The following is an 18,229-nucleotide window of genomic DNA, read 5'->3' on the forward strand; positions in this document are numbered from 1 at the left end:
CCACCCCCACACTCACCCCCACCCCCACCCCCACACTCACCCCCACCCCCACACCCACCCCCACCCCCACACCCACCCCCACCCTCAGCAAAGCTTTATTCTCAGTGGTCAATGTGTCACCGAGTTTCATCTCCGGCTGATTTGACAATGCTGCAGCAAACTCTTCCTCAGCATCCTCCGAGCTGCCCACAATGCCATTCCCCCCCCCGCGGCAGCGGCGGCAGGCGGCAGAGTGAACAAGCGGCAGGCGGCAGAGTGAACAAGCGGCAGGCGGCAGAGTGAACAAGCGGCAGCGGCAGAGTGAACAAGCGGCAGGCGGCAGAGTGAACAAGCGGCAGGCGGCAGAGTGAACAAGCGGCAGCGGCAGAGTGAACAAGCGGCAGGCGGCAGAGTGAACAAGCGGCAGGAGGCAGAGTGAACAAGCGGCAGGCGGCAGAGTGAACAAGCGGCAGGCGGCAGAGTGAACAAGCGGCAGGAGGCAGAGTGAACAAGCGGCAGGAGGCAGAGTGAACAAGCGGCAGCAGGAGGCAGAGTGAACAAGCGGCAGGCGGCAGGCAGAGTGAACAAGCGGCAGGCGGCAGAGTGAACAAGCGGCGGCAGCAGGCAGAGTGAACAAGCGGCGGCAGGAGGCAGAGTGAACAAGCGGCAGGCGGCAGAGTGAACAAGCGGCGGCAGGAGGCAGAGTGAACAAGCGGCAGGCGGCAGAGTGAACAAGCGGCGGCAGCAGGCAGAGTGAACAAGCGGCAGCAGGAGGCAGAGTGAACAAGCGGCAGGCGGCAGAGTGAACAAGCGGCGGCAGCAGGCAGAGTGAACAAGCGGCGGCAGGAGGCAGAGTGAACAAGCGGCAGGCGGCAGAGTGAACAAGCGGCGGCAGCAGGCAGAGTGAACAAGCGGCAGGCGGCAGAGTGAACAAGCGGCAGCAGGAGGCAGAGTGAACAAGCGGCAGCAGGAGGCAGAGTGAACAAGCGGCGGCAGCAGGCAGAGTGAACAAGCGGCAGCAGGAGGCAGAGTGAACAAGCGGCAGGCAGAGTGAACAAGCGGCGGCAGGAGGCAGAGTGAACAAGCGGCAGCAGGAGGCAGAGTGAACAAGCGGCAGGCAGAGTGAACAAGCGGCGGCAGCAGGCAGAGTGAACAAGCGGCAGCAGGAGGCAGAGTGAACAAGCGGCAGGTGGCAGAGTGAACAAGCGGCAGGCGGCAGAGTGAACAAGCGGCAGCAGGAGGCAGAGTGAACAAGCGGCAGGCAGAGTGAACAAGCAGCGGCAGGAGGCAGAGTGAACAAGCGGCAGGCGGCAGAGTGAACAAGTGGCGGCAGCAGGCAGAGTGAACAAGCGGCGGCAGCAGGCAGAGTGAACAAGCGGCAGCAGGAGGCAGAGTGAACAAGCGGCAGGCAGAGTGAACAAGCGGCAGGAGATAGAGTGAACAAGCGGCAGGAGGCAGAGTGAACAAGCGGCGGCAGCAGGCAGAGTGAACAAGCGGCGGCAGGAGGCAGAGTGAACAAGCGGCAGCGGCAGAGTGAACAAGCGGCAGCGGCAGAGTGAACAAGCGGCAGGCAGCAGAGTGAACAAGCGGCGGCAGCAGGCAGAGTGAACAAGCGGCAGCAGGAGGCAGAGTGAACAAGCGGCAGCAGGAGGCAGAGTGAACAAGCGGCAGGCGGCAGAGTGAACAAGTGGCGGCAGCAGGCAGAGTGAACAAGCGGCAGCAGGAGGCAGAGTGAACAAGCGGCAGGCAGAGTGAACAAGCGGCAGGAGATAGAGTGAACAAGCGGCAGGAGGCAGAGTGAACAAGCGGCGGCAGCAGGCAGAGTGAACAAGCGGCGGCAGGAGGCAGAGTGAACAAGCGGCAGCGGCAGAGTGAACAAGCGGCAGCGGCAGAGTGAACAAGCGGCAGGCAGCAGAGTGAACAAGCGGCGGCAGCAGGCAGAGTGAACAAGCGGCAGCAGGAGGCAGAGTGAACAAGTGGCAGCAGGAGGCAGAGTGAACAAGCAGCAGGAGATAGAGTGAACAAGCGGCAGGCAGCAGAGTGAACAAGCAGCAGCGGCAGGCAGAGTGAACAAGCGGCGGCAGCAGGCAGAGTGAACAAGCGGCGGCAGGAGGCAGAGTGAACAAGCGGCAGGCGGCAGAGTGAACAAGCGGCGGCAGCAGGCAGAGTGAACAAGCGGCAGCAGGAGGCAGAGTGAACAAGCGGCAGGCAGAGTGAACAAGCGGCAGGAGATAGAGTGAACAAGCGGCAGGAGGCAGAGTGAACAAGCGGCGGCAGCAGGCAGAGTGAACAAGCGGCGGCAGGAGGCAGAGTGAACAAGCGGCAGCGGCAGAGTGAACAAGCGGCAGCGGCAGAGTGAACAAGCGGCAGGCAGCAGAGTGAACAAGCGGCGGCAGCAGGCAGAGTGAACAAGCGGCAGCAGGAGGCAGAGTGAACAAGCGGCAGCAGGAGGCAGAGTGAACAAGCGGCAGGAGATAGAGTGAACAAGCGGCAGGCAGCAGAGTGAACAAGCAGCAGCGGCAGGCAGAGTGAACAAGCGGCAGCGGCAGGCAGAGTGAACAAGTGGCAGGCGGCAGAGTGAACAAGCGGCGGCAGGCGGCAGAGTGAACAAGCGGCGGCAGGCGGCAGAGTGAACAAACGGCGGCGGCAGGCAGAGTGAACAAGCGGCAGGCGGCAGAGTGAACAAGCGGCGGCAGGAGGCAGAGTGAACAAGCGGCGGCAGGAGGCAGAGTGAACAAGCGGCAGGCGGCAGAGTGAACAAGCGGCGGCAGGCGGCAGAGTGAACAAGCGGCGGTAGGAGGCAGAGTGAACAAGCGGCGGTAGGAGGCAGAGTGAACAAGCGGCGGCAGCAGGCAGAGTGAACAAGCGGCGGCAGCGGCAGAGTGAACAAGCGGCGGCAGGAGGCAGAGTGAACAAGCGGCGGCAGCAGGCAGAGTGAACAAGCGGCGGCAGGAGGCAGAGTGAACAAGCGGCAGGCGGCAGAGTGAACAAGCGGCGGCAGCGGCAGAGTGAACAAGCGGCAGCGGCAGAGTGAACAAGCGGCAGGTGGCAGAGTGAACAAGCGGCAGGCAGGGTGAACAAGCGGCAGGAGATAGAGTGAACAAGCGGCAGGCGGCAGAGTGAACAAGCAGCAGCGGCAGGCAGAGTGAACAAGCGGCAGGCGGCAGAGTGAACAAGCGGCAGGCGGCAGAGTGAACAAGCGGCAGGCGGCAGAGTGAACAAGCGGCAGGCGGCAGGCAGAGTGAACAAGCGGCGGCAGGAGGCAGAGTGAACAAGCGGCGGCAGGAGGCAGAGTGAACAAGCGGCAGCAGCAGGCAGAGTGAACAAGCGGCAGGCAGAGTGAACAAGCGGCAGCAGGCAGAGTGAACAAGCGGCGGCAACAGGCAGAGTGAACAAGCGGCAGGCTGCAGAGTGAACAAGCGGCAGGAGGCAGAGTGAACAAGCGGCAGGAGGCAGAGTGAACAAGCGACAGGCAGAGTGAACAAGCGGCAGCGGCAGGCAGAGTGAACAAGCGACGGCAGGAGGCAGAGTGAACTAGCGGTGGCAGGAGGCAGAGTGAACAAGTGGCGGTGGCAGGCAGAGTGAACAAGCGGCAGCGGCAGGCAGAGTGAACAAGCGGCAGGCGGCAGAGTGAACAAGCGGCAGGCGGCAGAGTGAACAAGCGGCAGGCGGCAGAGTGAACAAGCGGCAGGCGGCAGGCAGAGTGAACAAGCGGCGGCAGCAGGCAGAGTGAACAAGCGGCGGCAGCAGGCAGAGTGAACAAGCGGCAGCAGCAGGCAGAGTGAACAAGCGGCGGCAGGAGGCAGAGTGAACAAGCGGCGGCAGCAGGCAGAGTGAACAAGCGGCAGCAGCAGGCAGAGTGAACAAGCGGCAGGCAGAGTGAACAAGCGGCAGGCAGAGTGAACAAGCGGCGGCGGCAGGCAGAGTGAACAAGCGGCGGCGGCAGGCAGAGTGAACAAGCGGCAGCAGGCAGAGTGAACAAGCGGCAGCAGGCAGAGTGAACAAGCGGCGGCGGCAGACAGAGTGAACAAGCGGCGGCGGCAGGCAGAGTGAACAAGCGGCAGCAGGCAGAGTGAACAAGCGGCAGCAGGCAGAGTGAACAAGCGGCGGCGGCAGACAGAGTGAACAAGCGGCGGCAGCAGGCAGAGTGAACAAGCGGCAGCAGGCAGAGTGAACAAGCGGCGGCGGCAGACAGAGTGAACAAGCGGCAGCGGCAGGCAGAGTGAACAAGCGGCGGCGGCAGACAGAGTGAACAAGCGGCGGCGGCAGGCAGAGTGAACAAGCGGCAGCAGGCAGAGTGAACAAGCGGCAGCAGGCAGAGTGAACAAGCGGCGGCGGCAGGCAGAGTGAACAAGCGGCAGCAGGCAGAGTGAACAAGCGGCAGCAGGCAGAGTGAACAAGCGGCGGCGGCAGACAGAGTGAACAAGCGGCAGCAGACAGAGTGAACAAGCGGCGGCGGCAGACAGAGTGAACAAGCGGCGGCGGCAGACAGAGTGAACAAGCGGCAGCAGACAGAGTGAACAAGCGGCAGCAGACAGAGTGAACAAGCGGCGGCGGCAGACAGAGTGAACAAGCGGCGGCGGCAGACAGAGTGAACAAGCGGCGGCGGCAGGCAGAGTGAACAAGCGGCTGGCTGGAGAGCAGGGCACCCATGGCAGAATCGGCTCCTGCCCCTGTTCGGAAACCCCAGCAACAAACACACATCAAGGATCCAGTGCAGCCCACGCCTTCACTGGGGTTCTCGGACACACCTCGACCGATTCAAGCCGAGATTCCAACAGGTCACAATGACCCAGCTCTCCCCCATCTTCAAGATCTCCAATAACTGCAGCTGGTTACTGTGCACTGCCAAAGAGGGGAGAAACTGGGCAGGGGAGGAACGGGAGGGGCAGCGGGACCCTGGGGAACGGGAGGGGCAGCGGGACCCTGGGTGGTTATGGCAGGATTTGGTCATGTGCTGAAAGTGATTCTTCATTGTTAACCCACCTAAAAACTGCACTGTAAAATAGAACGCTTCTGTGAGGAGTGTCCATTGGATGATGCTCTTTTCGGCTGTATATAACGCATGCCACATGATCACCGAAATACCTGCAGCAGAAAGGAGAGAGTGAAACATCAGGGTCTATTCCACACAGGGCCCTCGGGCTGTCAACCCCTTCCACTGCCCAGACACGGAGCCGGGGCTGGGGGCTGGGGGCTGGGGGCTGGGGGCTGGGGGCGGGGGGGGGGGGGCGGGGGCTGGGGGTGGGGGGGGGTGCGGGGGCTGGGAGGAGGGGGGGGGCGGGGGCTGGGAGGAGGGGGGGTGGGGGCTGGGGGGCGGGGGGGGGCGGGGGCTGGGGGGAGGGGGGGGCGGGGGCTGGGGGGAGGGGGGGGCGGGGGCTGGGGGGAGGGGGGGGCGGGGGCTGGGGTGCGGGGCGCTGGGGGCAAAGTTTCAACATGACTTGAATTAATATAAAGCCTGGTTATAAAGTGTTCATAGAGAAATGAGACAAAGGAGAGAGACAGGAGGATCCTGTAGAGGGAGAGAGACATTTTCAAGCAGACATTTAGGAGAAGGAGTTTCAGAGTTTAAAGCAGGTGAAGGGCATGGTCACGAATGATGGGCTGAGGGCAGTGCGGACACACAGCTGATCAGCTGAGGGAGGAACAGGGATGGGAGGAGTCACAGAGACAGAATTGGGCAGTCTCGGTGACAGAGGGTATAGCTTCAGGAAGTCAGCATGGAGGTGCCAACTTTGCCACCTGCTGCAGCTTCAATCACTGGGCACAGATGGTTTGGTGCGAGGGGTGGCGGAGGGAGACCTGGGCCAGATTGGGCCAAAAACAATGGCTGTGGAGTTCCCAATGTTTAACTCGAGGACATGGACACTGATCCAGGACTGGACTTTGGACAAATAGTCTGGAGAAGCCGAACTGGATCCTGTCAGTGTACATCACAGTGCACATTGACTATGTGTGTAATGGGTTTAAGGTGGACTGCTCCCTGTACAGTGTGTGTAATGGGTTTAAGGCGGACTGTTCCCTGTACAGTGTGTGTAATGGGTTTAAGGCGGACTGCTCCCTGTACAGTGTGTGTAATGGGTTTAAGGCAGACTGCTCCCTGTACTGTGTGTGTAATGGATTTAAGGTGGACTGCTCCCTGTACTGTGTGTGTAATAGGTTTAAGGTGGACTGTTCCCTGTACTGTGTGTGTAATGGGTTTAAGGTGGACTGCTCCCTGTACAGTGTGTGTAATGGGTTTAAGGCAGACTGCTCCCTGTACTGTGTGTGTAATAGGTTTAAGGTGGACTGTTCCCTGTACTGTGTGAAATGGGTTTAAGGTGGACTGCTCCCTATAATGTGTGTGTAATGGGTTTAAGGTGGACTACTTCCTGTACTGTGTGTATAATGGGTTTAAGGCGGACTGCTCCCTGTACAGTGTGTCTAATAGGTTTAAGGCGGACTGCTCCCTGTACTGTGTGTGTAATGGGTTTAAGGCGGACTGCTCCCTGTACTGTGTGTGTAATGGGTTTAAGGCAGACTGCTCCCTGTACTGTGTGTGTAATAGGTTTAAGGTGGACTGTTCCCTGTACTGTGTGTGTAATGGGTTTAAGGTGGACTGCTCCCTGTACAGTGTGTGTAATGGGTTTAAGGCAGACTGCTCCCTGTACTGTGTGTGTAATAGGTTTAAGGTGGACTGTTCCCTGTACTGTGTGAAATGGGTTTAAGGTGGACTGCTCCCTATACTGTGTGTGTAATGGGTTTAAGGTGGACTGCTCCCTGTACTGTGTGTATAATGGGTTTAAGGCGGACTGCTCCCTGTACAGTGTGTCTAATAGGTTTAAGGCAGACTGCTCCCTGTACTGTGTGTGTAATGGGTTTAAGGTGGACTGCTCCCTGTACAGTGTGTCTAATAGGTTTAAGGCGGACTGCTCCCTGTACTGTGTGTGTAATGGGTTTAAGGTGGACTGCTCCCTGTACTGTGTGTGTAATGGGTTTAAGGCAGACTGCTCCCTGTACTGTGTGTGTAATGGGTTTTAGGTGGACTGCTCCCTGTACAGTGTGTGTAATGGGTTTAAGGTGGACTGCTCCCTGTACTGTGTGTGTAATGGGTTTAAGGTGGACTGCTCCCTGTACTGTGTGTGTAATGGGTTTAAGGTGGACTGCTCCCTGTACTGTGTGTGTAATAGGTTTAAGGTGGACTGTTCCCTGTACTGTGTGTGTAATGGGTTTAAGGTGGACTGCTTCCTGTACTGTGTGTGTAATGGGTTTAAGGTGGACTGCTCCCTGTACTGTGTGTGTAATGGGTTTAAGGCAGACTGCTCCCTGTACAGTGTGTGTAATGGGTTTAAGGCAGACTGCTCCCTGTACAGTGTGTGTAATGGGTTTAAGGCAGACTGCTCCCTGTACAGGGTGTGTAATGGGTTTAAGGCGGACTGCTCCCTGTACAGTGTGTGTAATGGGTTTAAGGTGGACTGCTCCCTGTACTGTGTGTGTAATGGGTTTAAGGTGGACTGCTCCCTGTACTGTGTGTGTAATGGGTTTAAGGTGGACTGTTCCCTGTACTGTGTGTGTAATGGGTTTAAGGTGGACTGTTCCCTGTACCGTGTGTGTAATAGGTTTAAGGCGGACTGTTCCCTGTACTGTGTGTGTAATGGGTTTAAGGTGGACTGCTTCCTGTACTGTGTGTGTAATGGGTTTAAGGCGGACTGCTCCCTGTACAGGGTGTGTAATGGGTTTAAGCTGGACTGCTCCCTGTACTGTGTGTGTAATGGGTTTAAGGCGGACTGCTCCCTGTACAGTGTGTGTAATGGGTTTAAGGCGGATTGCTCCCTGTACTGTGTGTGTAATCGCTTTAAGGCGGACTGCTCCCTGTACTGTGTGTGTAATGGGTTTAAGGTGGACTGCTCCCTGTACCGTGTGTGTAATAGGTTTAAGGCGGACTGTTCCCTGTACTGTGTGTGTAATGGGTTTAAGGTGGACTGCTTCCTGTACTGTGTGTGTAATGGGTTTAAGGCGGACTGCTCCCTGTACAGGGTGTGTAATGGGTTTAAGCTGGACTGCTCCCTGTACTGTGTGTGTAATGGGTTTAAGGCGGACTGCTCCCTGTACAGTGTGTGTAATGGGTTTAAGGCGGATTGCTCCCTGTACTGTGTGTGTAATCGCTTTAAGGCGGACTGCTCCCTGTACTGTGTGTGTAATAGGTTTAAGGTGGACTGCTCCCTGTACCAGGTGCATGATAACTTTCTCCTGGGGTGATACTTACTGAGAAGGGCCCCTCCATAAAGTCTCACAGACATTGTACTGTTGGATGCCTCTTCTTCAAAGACAGCTTCGTAGAGGAGCTTGGGAAATGTGAGAGCCTGGAAACGTGAGACACACTTCTATTTACTGTTAACATTCAGCACAATGCAAACTGTCCCTATACAATACACAGGTAAAATCTGGTGTCTCCTGTACAACACAAACTGTAAAATGGGAAGGTCACAAGAATGGAGGAGCTCATTCTGCCTGTCAGGACTTGCTGCATGTAGTACCCCCGGACTCTGTCACCAGAAATGTGGGGTCCCTGCTTCAACCGAAAGAAGCCGGCTCCAAGCAGCACCCAGATTTCTAGGTCATCGGCTTTCCGACAGATCAAATGACAGACGGAGAGAGGAAGGCAGCAGAGCAAGTGAGGGAGGGGCGGGGGAGAGGAAAAGAGTGAAATGAGAGAGTTTGTGAGGCACCAAGGGATGGAGGGAGGCAACGAGGGTGTTACTGATGCAGCAAGGGAGAGAGGCAGCAGAGTAAGAAAGGGAGGCAGAGAGGCAGCGAAGGAGGAAAAGTGAGGGAGGGAGAGAGGGACAGAGGCAGGAAATGACAGAACTGCATAACAGGTGCCATGAACTCAAACAGATGCTAAATTATACAAATAGTTCTCAGCAGATGGTTCCCAGAGATGCTCAAACAGATAATGCAGCTGAATAACACCAGATATTTTTATTCTGCAGTTACCTCCACTCAATTACAAATGCTAATTGGTTAAATCACAGAGACCACAGTACTTACTTCATAGTTAATTTTCTATAAAATGAACAATCAAAATTCTCTAGGAATTGAATGTTCCCATAGTCGCTGTAACATTTAGCAAACAATTCCTTCCATGTTGGGATTAGCAGCTCCCCATAGTGGGGAGGTGGTGGCATTGGGGTATTGTTACTGGACTAGTAATCCCAGGTACAAATCCTACCACTGCAGAATCCTGCAGTATATTTATTCCCAGTAAATGGAATCCTGCAGTTTATTCATTCCCAACGTATGGAATCCTGTAATATATTTATTCCAAATGTAAGAGATCCTGCAGTATATTTATTCCAAATGTTCAGAATCCTGCAAGATATTCATTCCCTGTGTTTGGAATCCTGAAGTATATTTATTCCCATGTAAGGAAACTTGCAGTATATTCATTCCCTGTGTCTGGAATCCTGCAATATATTTATTCCCGGTTGTGGAATCCTGTGGTACTGCAGCTGATTAAATATTGGTCGAAATGGAGATGGTCGAATGCCATAATGAACAGGGTGCAAACTGGTAGGCAGGTGTACTGGGAATGTTGACTGTGCTTAGAGTGGATAAGTCTCCTGATCTAAATGGCTTGAATCCCAGTTTGCTTAAGGAAGTGGGAGTGGAGTTGGCAGAAGGGCTTCCCATAATCTTTCAATTTCCCCTAGAAATGAGGGAAGTGCCGGAGGATTGGAGAGGCAAATGTGACCCCCTTATTCAATAAAGGTTGTAAAGACAGTCCTAGCAACCACAGGCAGTTTAACATCAGTTCTGGGGAAGGTTTTGGAATCCATAATCAAGGGGAAAAAATCAACAGCAACTTGGTGAGGTTTGAGTTAATGAAGGAGAGCCAACACAAAATTGTAGAAGGTAGCTCTGAAGAAGGGTCATACGGACTCAAAACGTCAACTCTGTTTCTCTCTCCACAGTCTCTCTCTCGCTGTCAGACCTGCTGAGTTTTTCCAGCATTTTCTGTTTTTGTTGTAAAAGGCAGTTTGTGCTTAAATAATCTGCCTTTTCAATGAAGTAACAGAGAAGATTAATGAAGGGAATGCGATGGATGTTGTCTATATGGATTTTAAGAACGTGTTCAACAAGGTACCACAGAAAAGGCTGGTTAACAAAACTGAGGCTCACAGACTAGGATTAATGTCAGCTTGGATAAAAAATTGGCCTAGAGACAGAAAACAACGAGTTGTGGTAAGCAGTAATTTTCCAGACTGGAGGATGGTAGACAGTGGTGATCCCCAAGAGTCAGTGCTGCCAACATGTTTCTATATATGCTTTGAATATTGAAATACAGAGTAAAATTTCAAAATTTGCCAATGATAGCAAACTTAGAGGTGTAGCTGTCAGTAAGGGTGATCCAAACAAATGCAAAAGGACATAGATAGGCCAGCAGAATGGGCAGACAAGTGGCAGATGGAATTTAATACAGAGAAGTGTGAGGTGATGTGTTTTAGCAGAAGGGATAGAGAGAGACAATATAGACTAAATGGCAAGGTTCTAAAGCATGTGTGGGGATGGAGGGACCTGGGGGTGCAGGTGCATCAATTTATGAAGGTGACAGGACATATTGAGAGAGTAGTTAGCAAAGCATATAGGATCTTGGGGCTTCATAAATAGAGGTACTGAGTACAAAAGCAGGGAAGTTATGCTGAATCTTTATAAAGCTCTGGTTAGGCTCCAACTAGAGTGTTGGATCCAGTTCTCGTCACCAAACTTTAGGAAAGGTGTAAAGGTCCTTGAGAGGTGGTTTACCAGAATGGTTCCAGGGAGGAGGACTTTAGCTACAAGGCTAGGCTGGAGAAACTGGGGTTGTTCTCCTTGGAGTAAAGCAGATTGAGGAGAGATTTGATAGAGGTGCACAAGATTATGACAGGTTTGGATCAGGTAGACAAGGACAAACTGTTCCCATTCGCTGATAGTACAAGGACTGAAGGGGCAAGATATTTGGAGGGGGGGGATGTGAGGAAGAGCTTTTATATGCAGTGAGTGGTAATGACCTGGAACTTGCTGCCAACAAGGGTGATAGAGGTGGAGACAGTCAATGATTTCAAAAGGAAATTGGATTGGCGCTTGAGGAAATTAAACCTGCAGGGGCTATAGGGTTAGAACAGGTGAATGGGATAGGCCAAATTAATCTACAGAGATTAACTTGATAGGCAGAATGGCCTCCTTCTGCACTGTAATGGCTGCATGATTCTCTGTGTATTTCTAGTGTGGGGAATCCTGCAGTACATTTATTCCCTAGCTTCAATTAGTATCAGTTAGCTGTAGGTACAGGTCGGGAGAATTCTACATTCCCTCTCCTTCCTCCTGTCTTCCTGCAGCATCTGTATCCCAATCCTCTGAAATTTCAGTGTTTGACTGAGGAACTCAACTGCATCAACTGTATTGCAAATTATTCGTTAATGGAAATCCCAGAAAAGCAACCCATAAACTGGTGGAAAAGAATCACCCACTCCAAATCCCCTGTAAATCTGAGCAAAGTATTTCCAGCAATGGTTGGTTTTTCTTGTTTACATTCCCCACTCTCTGCTGGAAGCACCTATTTTGTAAATTATTAGCTTATGACTCATTAAGTAATTTACTAACCGAGCTAAATCAGACAGTAAACTCGCTCTCCTCCATCCCATACGATGAAAATCACAGCAATCTGAACAGAAATGATGCTGCTTTGGTCCCCAACTTTCTCCATCAGCACTGTGACAATCTGTACAATGAGAACTAAGATTGAACTCAGAGAGAAGACTCTGATAAACGACCTGTTTCACAGTCATAGGCCCTTCACCCACTCACTCCCGTATCCTTCTTTCACGTGGTAAATAATGTTAAACAAATGTAAACTTACTATTATGGCAACGAGACTGAACATGATGGCTGACATCAGTTGCCATATCCTAAAGAGAGTTAAACAGAGCAATTAGTGCACTCAGCGAGACAGATACAGGTGCAATCTCACATATAGTCACCGTGAAAAGTACATACACCTGCACTGACGCATACACAGGCTGTGACACATGCAGTGATACACACACATGCAGTGATACACACACATTCACACACCTGTAGTGATACACATACACATGCAGTGACATACACACATGCATGCACACATGTAGTGATACACACACAGTTGCATGCACACGTGTAGTGATACACACAGTCACGCAAACACAACTCAGTTGCACACATGCAGTGAAAAGCATCTCACACAGTCACATACAGTGACACACATGCAGTCACATACACATGCACATAGTGACACACACAAAGACATGGACAGATGGGTTCACAATCTGCCACAAGTCACATAATCTCTGTAATAAAACAGATTAAGGTTCACACTGTTAACAGTCTTTTAGTAATGAGGCTGATAGATGGATGGACAGAAGTGTAAAAAACACTAAATGCCTGAGCTGGATGCTGGCTTGAGTTGCTGTTTTTGAACATGGAGCTGGCTGGTGGGGGGGTTGGTTGTCTGATGAGTATCAGGGACTCAGACCTGCAGAGGCAGCACCCTCCCCATGAGCAAAGTTCCAACATACAACTCATCCTCACTTAACCTGCTTGTTTCAGAAATTGGATTTTGTTTTGAAATGAAAAAGTTTTATTTAAGTTTTTTTTTAACTGCCATACTCGGCTATTATGCCTCCCGTAGTTCAATACCCCTCCTAAAGTCATTGCCCAAACTTGAAACCAAAGAACACAGCCATGGGCAAAATCCCAGTGAGCTGTTTACACTGACAGCAACTTCCTACAGAACTCAGCGCAAGGCTAGTGGTGCATCCCTACCCTCAGAATGCCCCTCCTTCTCCACCCATTCCTCCTCCTCCTCCTCTGCCCAATTCCTCCTTCTCCACCCATTCCTCCTCCTCCTCCTCCCCATTCCTCCTCCTCCTCCGCCCCATTCCTCCTCCTCCTCCTCCTCTGCCCAATTCCTCCTTCTCCACCCATTCCTCCTCCTCCTCCTCCCCATTCCTCCTCCTCCTCCGCCCCATTCCTCCTCCTCCTCCTCTGCCCAATTCCTCCTCCTCCTCCGCCCCATTCCTCCTCCTCCTCCTCTGCCCAATTCCTCCTCCTCCTCCGCCCCATTCCTCCTCCTCCTCCTCTGCCCAATTCCTCCTCCTCCTCCTCCTCTGCCCAATTCCTCCTCCTCCTCCTCCTCCTCTGCCCAATTCCTCCTCCTCCTCCGCCCCATTCCTCCTCCTCCTCCTCTGCCCAATTCCTCCTCCTCCTCCTCCTCCTCCTCCCCATTCCTCCTCCTCCTCCGCCCCATTCCTCCTCCTCCTCCTCCTCTGCCCCATTCCTCCTCCTCCTCCTCCACCCCATTCCTCCTCCTCCTCCACCCCATTCCTCCTCCTCCTCCACCCCATTCCTCCTCCTCCTCTGCCTAATTCCTCCTCCTCCTCCGCCCCATTCCTCCTCCTCCTCCTCTGCCCAATTCCTCCTCCTCCTCCTCCTCTGCCCAATTCCTCCTCCTCCTCCTCCTCCTCTGCCCAATTCCTCCTCCTCCTCCGCCCCATTCCTCCTCCTCCTCCTCTGCCCAATTCCTCCTCCTCCTCCTCCTCCACCCCATTCCTCCTCCTCTGCCCCATTCCTCCTCCTCTGCCCCATTCCTCCTCCTCCTCCTCCACCCCATTCATCCTCCTCCACCCCATTCCTCCTCCTCCTCTGCCCAATTCCTCCTCCTCCTCCTCCTCTTCCACTACCCCCCTCCCCCTTCTGACATGTTTATGTCCTGAGATCCCTTTTGTAATACAGTGGATGATCACCAGAAATGAAGGTGCCTTTCATGACCACCAGATGTCTCAAAGTGCTTTCCAGCCAATGAAGAGATTTTAAAGTGTTGTCTAATTTACATCCGGCAAACTCCCACGAACAGCAATCTGATAATGAGCTGCTAATCTGTTTCGGTGATGTTGACTAACGAATAAATATTGGCCTGGGCACTGGAGACAGTTTCCTGCTCTTCCTCAAAATGTGTCCACTTGAGAAGGCAGGTGGGGCCTCAGTATAATATCTCATCCAAAAGACAGCACCTCTAACACTCGCTCAGTTCTGCACAGCAGTCTCAGCATTAGTTTGTGTGCTCATGTCTCTGAGTGGGACTTGAGTTCACAACTGTTTGACTCAGAGGTGAGCGGCCTACCACCTGAGCCACAGCTGGCACCATGAGAATATGGACTGTGCTGAGCTCTGGCTGCTGGAAACTCTCTCTAGTTGTAACAGACACTCCCATTGGATACCTACTGACACAGGGACAAACTTGGCAAATAGCCGCAGAGGACTCGATGGGAATAATTATCCCAGGTCCAGGAGAGTGGGCAGGCCCTTCAAACTTATACATCAGTGAACAGAGCGCAAATGTGGAAACACTCCTTACTATCATCGCAGGAACCAAATTGTGCCAGCACTTGCTAAATAATCACATAATACTTTAGCATCCCAGATTCCACCATCACTATCCCTGGGTATGTCCTGTCCCACCAGCAGGACAGACCCAGCAGAGGTGGCAGCACAGTGGTATACAGTCGGGAGAGAGTTGCCCTGGGGTCCTCAACATTGACTCCGGACACCATGATATTTCATGGCATCAGGTCAAACATGGGCAAGGAAACCTGCTGATTACCACGTACCGTCCTCCCTCAGCTGATGAATCAGTGCTGCTCCATGTTGAACATCACTTGGTGAAAGCACTGAGCGTGGCAAGGATGCAGAATGTTCTCTGGGTGGGGGACTTCAATGTCCATCACCAAGAGTGGCTCAGTAGCACCACTACTGACCAAGCTGGCCAAGCCCTAAATGACATAGCTGCTAGACCGAGTCTACGGCAGATGGTGAGGGAACCAACAAAAGGGAAAAACATACTTGACCTCATCCTCACCAACCTGCCTGCTGCAGATACATCTGTCCATGACAGTATCGGTCAGTAGGACTGACCACTGCACAGTCATTGTGGAGACGAAGTCCCGCCTTCACATTGAGGATACCCTCCAACATGTTGTGTGGCACTATCACCGTACTAAATGGGATAGATTTCAAACAGATCTAGCAACTCAAGACTGGGCATCCATGAGGCGCTGTGGGCTATCAGCAGCAGAATTATACTCGAACAGAATCTACAACCTCATGGCCCGGCATATCCCCCACTCTACCATTACCATCAAGGCAAGGGATCAACCCTGGTTCAATGAAGAGTGCAGGAGGGCATGTCAGAATCAGCACCAGGCATACCTAAAAATGAGGTGTCAACCTGGTGAAGCTTTAAAACAGCACTACTTGCATGCCAAACAGCATAAGTAGCAAGTGATAGACAGAGCTAAGCGATCCCACAATCAGATCTCAGCTCTGCAGTCCTGCCACATCCAGTCGTAAATGGTGATGGACAATTAAACAACTCACTGGAGGAGGAGGTTCCACAAATATCCCCATTCTCAATGATGAGAGAGCCCAGCACATCAGTGCAAAAGATAAGGCTGAAGCATTTGCTACAATCTTCAGCCAGAAGTGCCGAGTGGATGATCCATCTCGGCCTCCTCCGGAGGTCCCCAACATCACAGATGCCAGTCTTCAGCCAATTCAATTCATTCCATGTGATATCAAGAAGTGGCTGAAGGCACTAGATACTGCAAAGGCTATGGGCCCTGACAATATTCCGGCAATAGTACTGAAGACTTATGCTCCAGAACTTGCCATGTCCCTAACCAAGCTGTTCCAGTACAGCTACAACACAGCTACCCGGCTATGTGGAAAATTGCCCAGGTATGTCCTGTACACAAAAAGCAGGACAAATCCAACCCAGCCATCAGTCTACTCTCGATCATCAGTAAAGTAATGGAAGGGGTCATCAACAGTGCTATCAAGCAGCACTTGCTTCGCAATAACCTGCTCACTGATGCCCAATTTGGGTTCCGCCAGGGCCACTCAGCTCCAGACCACATTACAGCCTTGGTTCAAACTTGGACAAAAGAGCTGAACTCCCGAGGTGAGGTGAGAGTGACTGCCCTTGACATCAAGGTAGCATTTGACTGAGTGTGACATCAAGGAGCCCTAGCAAAACTGGTGTCAATGGGAAGCAGGGTGAAAACTCTCTGCTGGTTGGAGTCATACCTAGCACAAAGGAAGATAGTTGTGGTTGTTGGAGGTCAATAATCTCAGTTCCAGGACATCATTGCAGGAGTTCCTCAGGGTAGTGTCCTAGGCCCAACCATCTTCAGCTGCTTCATCAATAACCTTCCTTTCACTATAAGGTCAGAAGTGGGGATGCTCGCTGATGATTGCACAATGTTCAGCACCATTCGTGACTCCTCAGATACTGAAGCAGTCCATGTCCAAATGCAGCAAGACCTGATCAATATCCAAGCTTGGGCTGACAAGTGGCAAGTAACACTCGTGCCACACAAGTGCCAGGCAATGACCATCTCCAACAAGAGAGAATTCAACCATCACATCCTGGGGGTTACCATTGACCAGAAACTGAACTGGACTAGCCATATAAATACTTTGGCTACAAGAGCAGGTCAGAGGCTGGGAATCCTGCAACAAGTAGCTCACCTCCTGATTCCCCAAAGCCTGTCCACCATCTACAAGGCACAAGTCAGGAGTGTGAAGGAATATTCCCCACTTGCCTGGATGAGTGCAGCTCCTACAACACTCAAGAAGCTTGATACCACCCAGGACAAAGCAGCCCACTTGATTGACACCACACCCACAAACATTCACTCCCTCCACCACCGACGCACAGTGAAAGCAGTGTGTATCATCTAGGCAACTGGAGAAAGCCAATAAATGCTGGCCCAGCCAGCGATGCCCTCATCCCATGAATGAATAAAAAAACATTAAAAGTTGTACCTGAGACCCAAAGGTTCTCGCATAGCGAATTTCATTTCATTCCCCAGGACTTGGCTGATCTGCAAAAGAAGATATGAAGATAAGACATCTCAGAGCTGTCCAAAGTATTTAACCTTTCCAAGCCGATCTGTCATCCAGTTTCTTTTAGAAATCTTCCTTCCCTTCTCCTTTCTAGGATGGACAGCACTCTGCTTCTGAAGAGGCGAATGCTTTACAAGTGCCAACTCAAATGATGTTTATTTTAACATACTTATGAGATTCGGAATAGGTCAATGGCTTTCCAAATGCCTGTCAAGAGATGTTTGCTTATTTTGACAGACTTCTGAGATTTTCAACAACTTCTGAATGCTGTTATAGGGCATGTAACTTCCCTTTATAAAGCAGATGCTAGGTGACTGGGTGAGGGGAGAGCTGAGGGAATGAGGGCAGGTGTGTGGGAGTGGGAGGCGGTTGGGAGGGATGAGGGGGTAAGGCCAAGGGACTGAGGGTGAGAGGGTTTGAGGTGGACTTGCACTGATCTGTAGGTTTAACTTTCTTAGATAAAACACTGATGGTACTGAAGAACTGGGCCAAGGTTTCTAGGAATAAAGGCAGGTATCTGGTCACTTCCACACCAGCCGGTTTCCACATTCACAGTCAGTCTGACTGAAGGTCATTCCACTCCATAACACAAGAACATGCTGCCTTCCAGCTCTGCCGGGGTCAAGGTGGGATTATGATGTTGGCATTGATTGCACCAGCTGATTCACACTCCAACGAGAAAATTCTGGCCTGAGTGACTACACAGTGTGTGATCGAGCATCAGTGTTTACTGAGTGTGTGATCGAGCATCAGTGTTTACTGAGTGTGTGTGATCGAGCATCAGTGTTTACTGAATGTGTGTGATCGAGCATCAGTGTTTACTGAGTGTGTGTGATCGAGCATCAGTGTTTACTGAGTGTGTGTGATCGAGCATCAGTGTTTACTGAGTGTATGATCAAGCATCAGTGTTTACTGAGTGTGTGATCAAGCATCAGTGTTTACTGAGTGTGTGATCGAGCATCAGTGTTTAGTGAGTGTGTGTGATCGAGCATCAGTGTTTACTGAGTGTGTGTGATCGAGCTTCAGTGTTTACTGAGTGTGTGTGATCGAGCATCAGTGTTTACTGAGTGTGTGTGATCGAGCATCAGTGTTTACTGAGTGTGTGATCGAGCATCAGGGTTTACTGAGTGTGTGTGATCGAGCATCAGTGTTTACTGAGCGTGTGTGATTGAGCATTAGTGTTTACTGGGTGTGTGATCGAGCATCAGTGTTTACTGAGTGTGTGATCGAGCATCAGTGTTTACTGAGTGTGTGTGATCGAACATCAGTGTTTACTGAGCGTGTGTAA

The 18,229-nt window shown here is 52.1% G+C and overlaps 1 protein-coding gene across 5 annotated transcripts in view; it reads right to left on the bottom strand.

The window, feature by feature from the left end:
- The window catches only part of LOC144684704 (tumor protein p53-inducible protein 11-like), a 143,245-nt gene that overhangs the window by 3,310 nt on the left and 121,706 nt on the right, over positions 1-18,229 (bottom strand). For 3 of the 5 annotated variants that reach the window (XM_078548830.1, XM_078548831.1, XM_078548828.1), the window contains exons 3-6: positions 16,861-16,919; positions 11,858-11,906; positions 8,225-8,342; positions 4,966-5,067 (exon numbers count right to left, since the gene is read on the bottom strand). In XM_078548830.1, coding sequence (XP_078404956.1) covers positions 4,966-5,067; positions 8,225-8,342; positions 11,858-11,906; positions 16,861-16,919 — 328 coding nt within the window. The remainder of the gene's footprint in view (positions 1-4,965; positions 5,068-8,224; positions 8,343-11,857; positions 11,907-16,860; positions 16,920-18,229) is intronic. The other 2 variants (XM_078548832.1, XM_078548829.1) reach the window with 1 other exon arrangement.

This window comes from Cetorhinus maximus, chromosome 9, assembly GCF_964194155.1.
Source record: "Cetorhinus maximus chromosome 9, sCetMax3.hap1.1, whole genome shotgun sequence".
NCBI classification, from domain to species: Eukaryota; Metazoa; Chordata; class Chondrichthyes; order Lamniformes; family Cetorhinidae; genus Cetorhinus; species Cetorhinus maximus.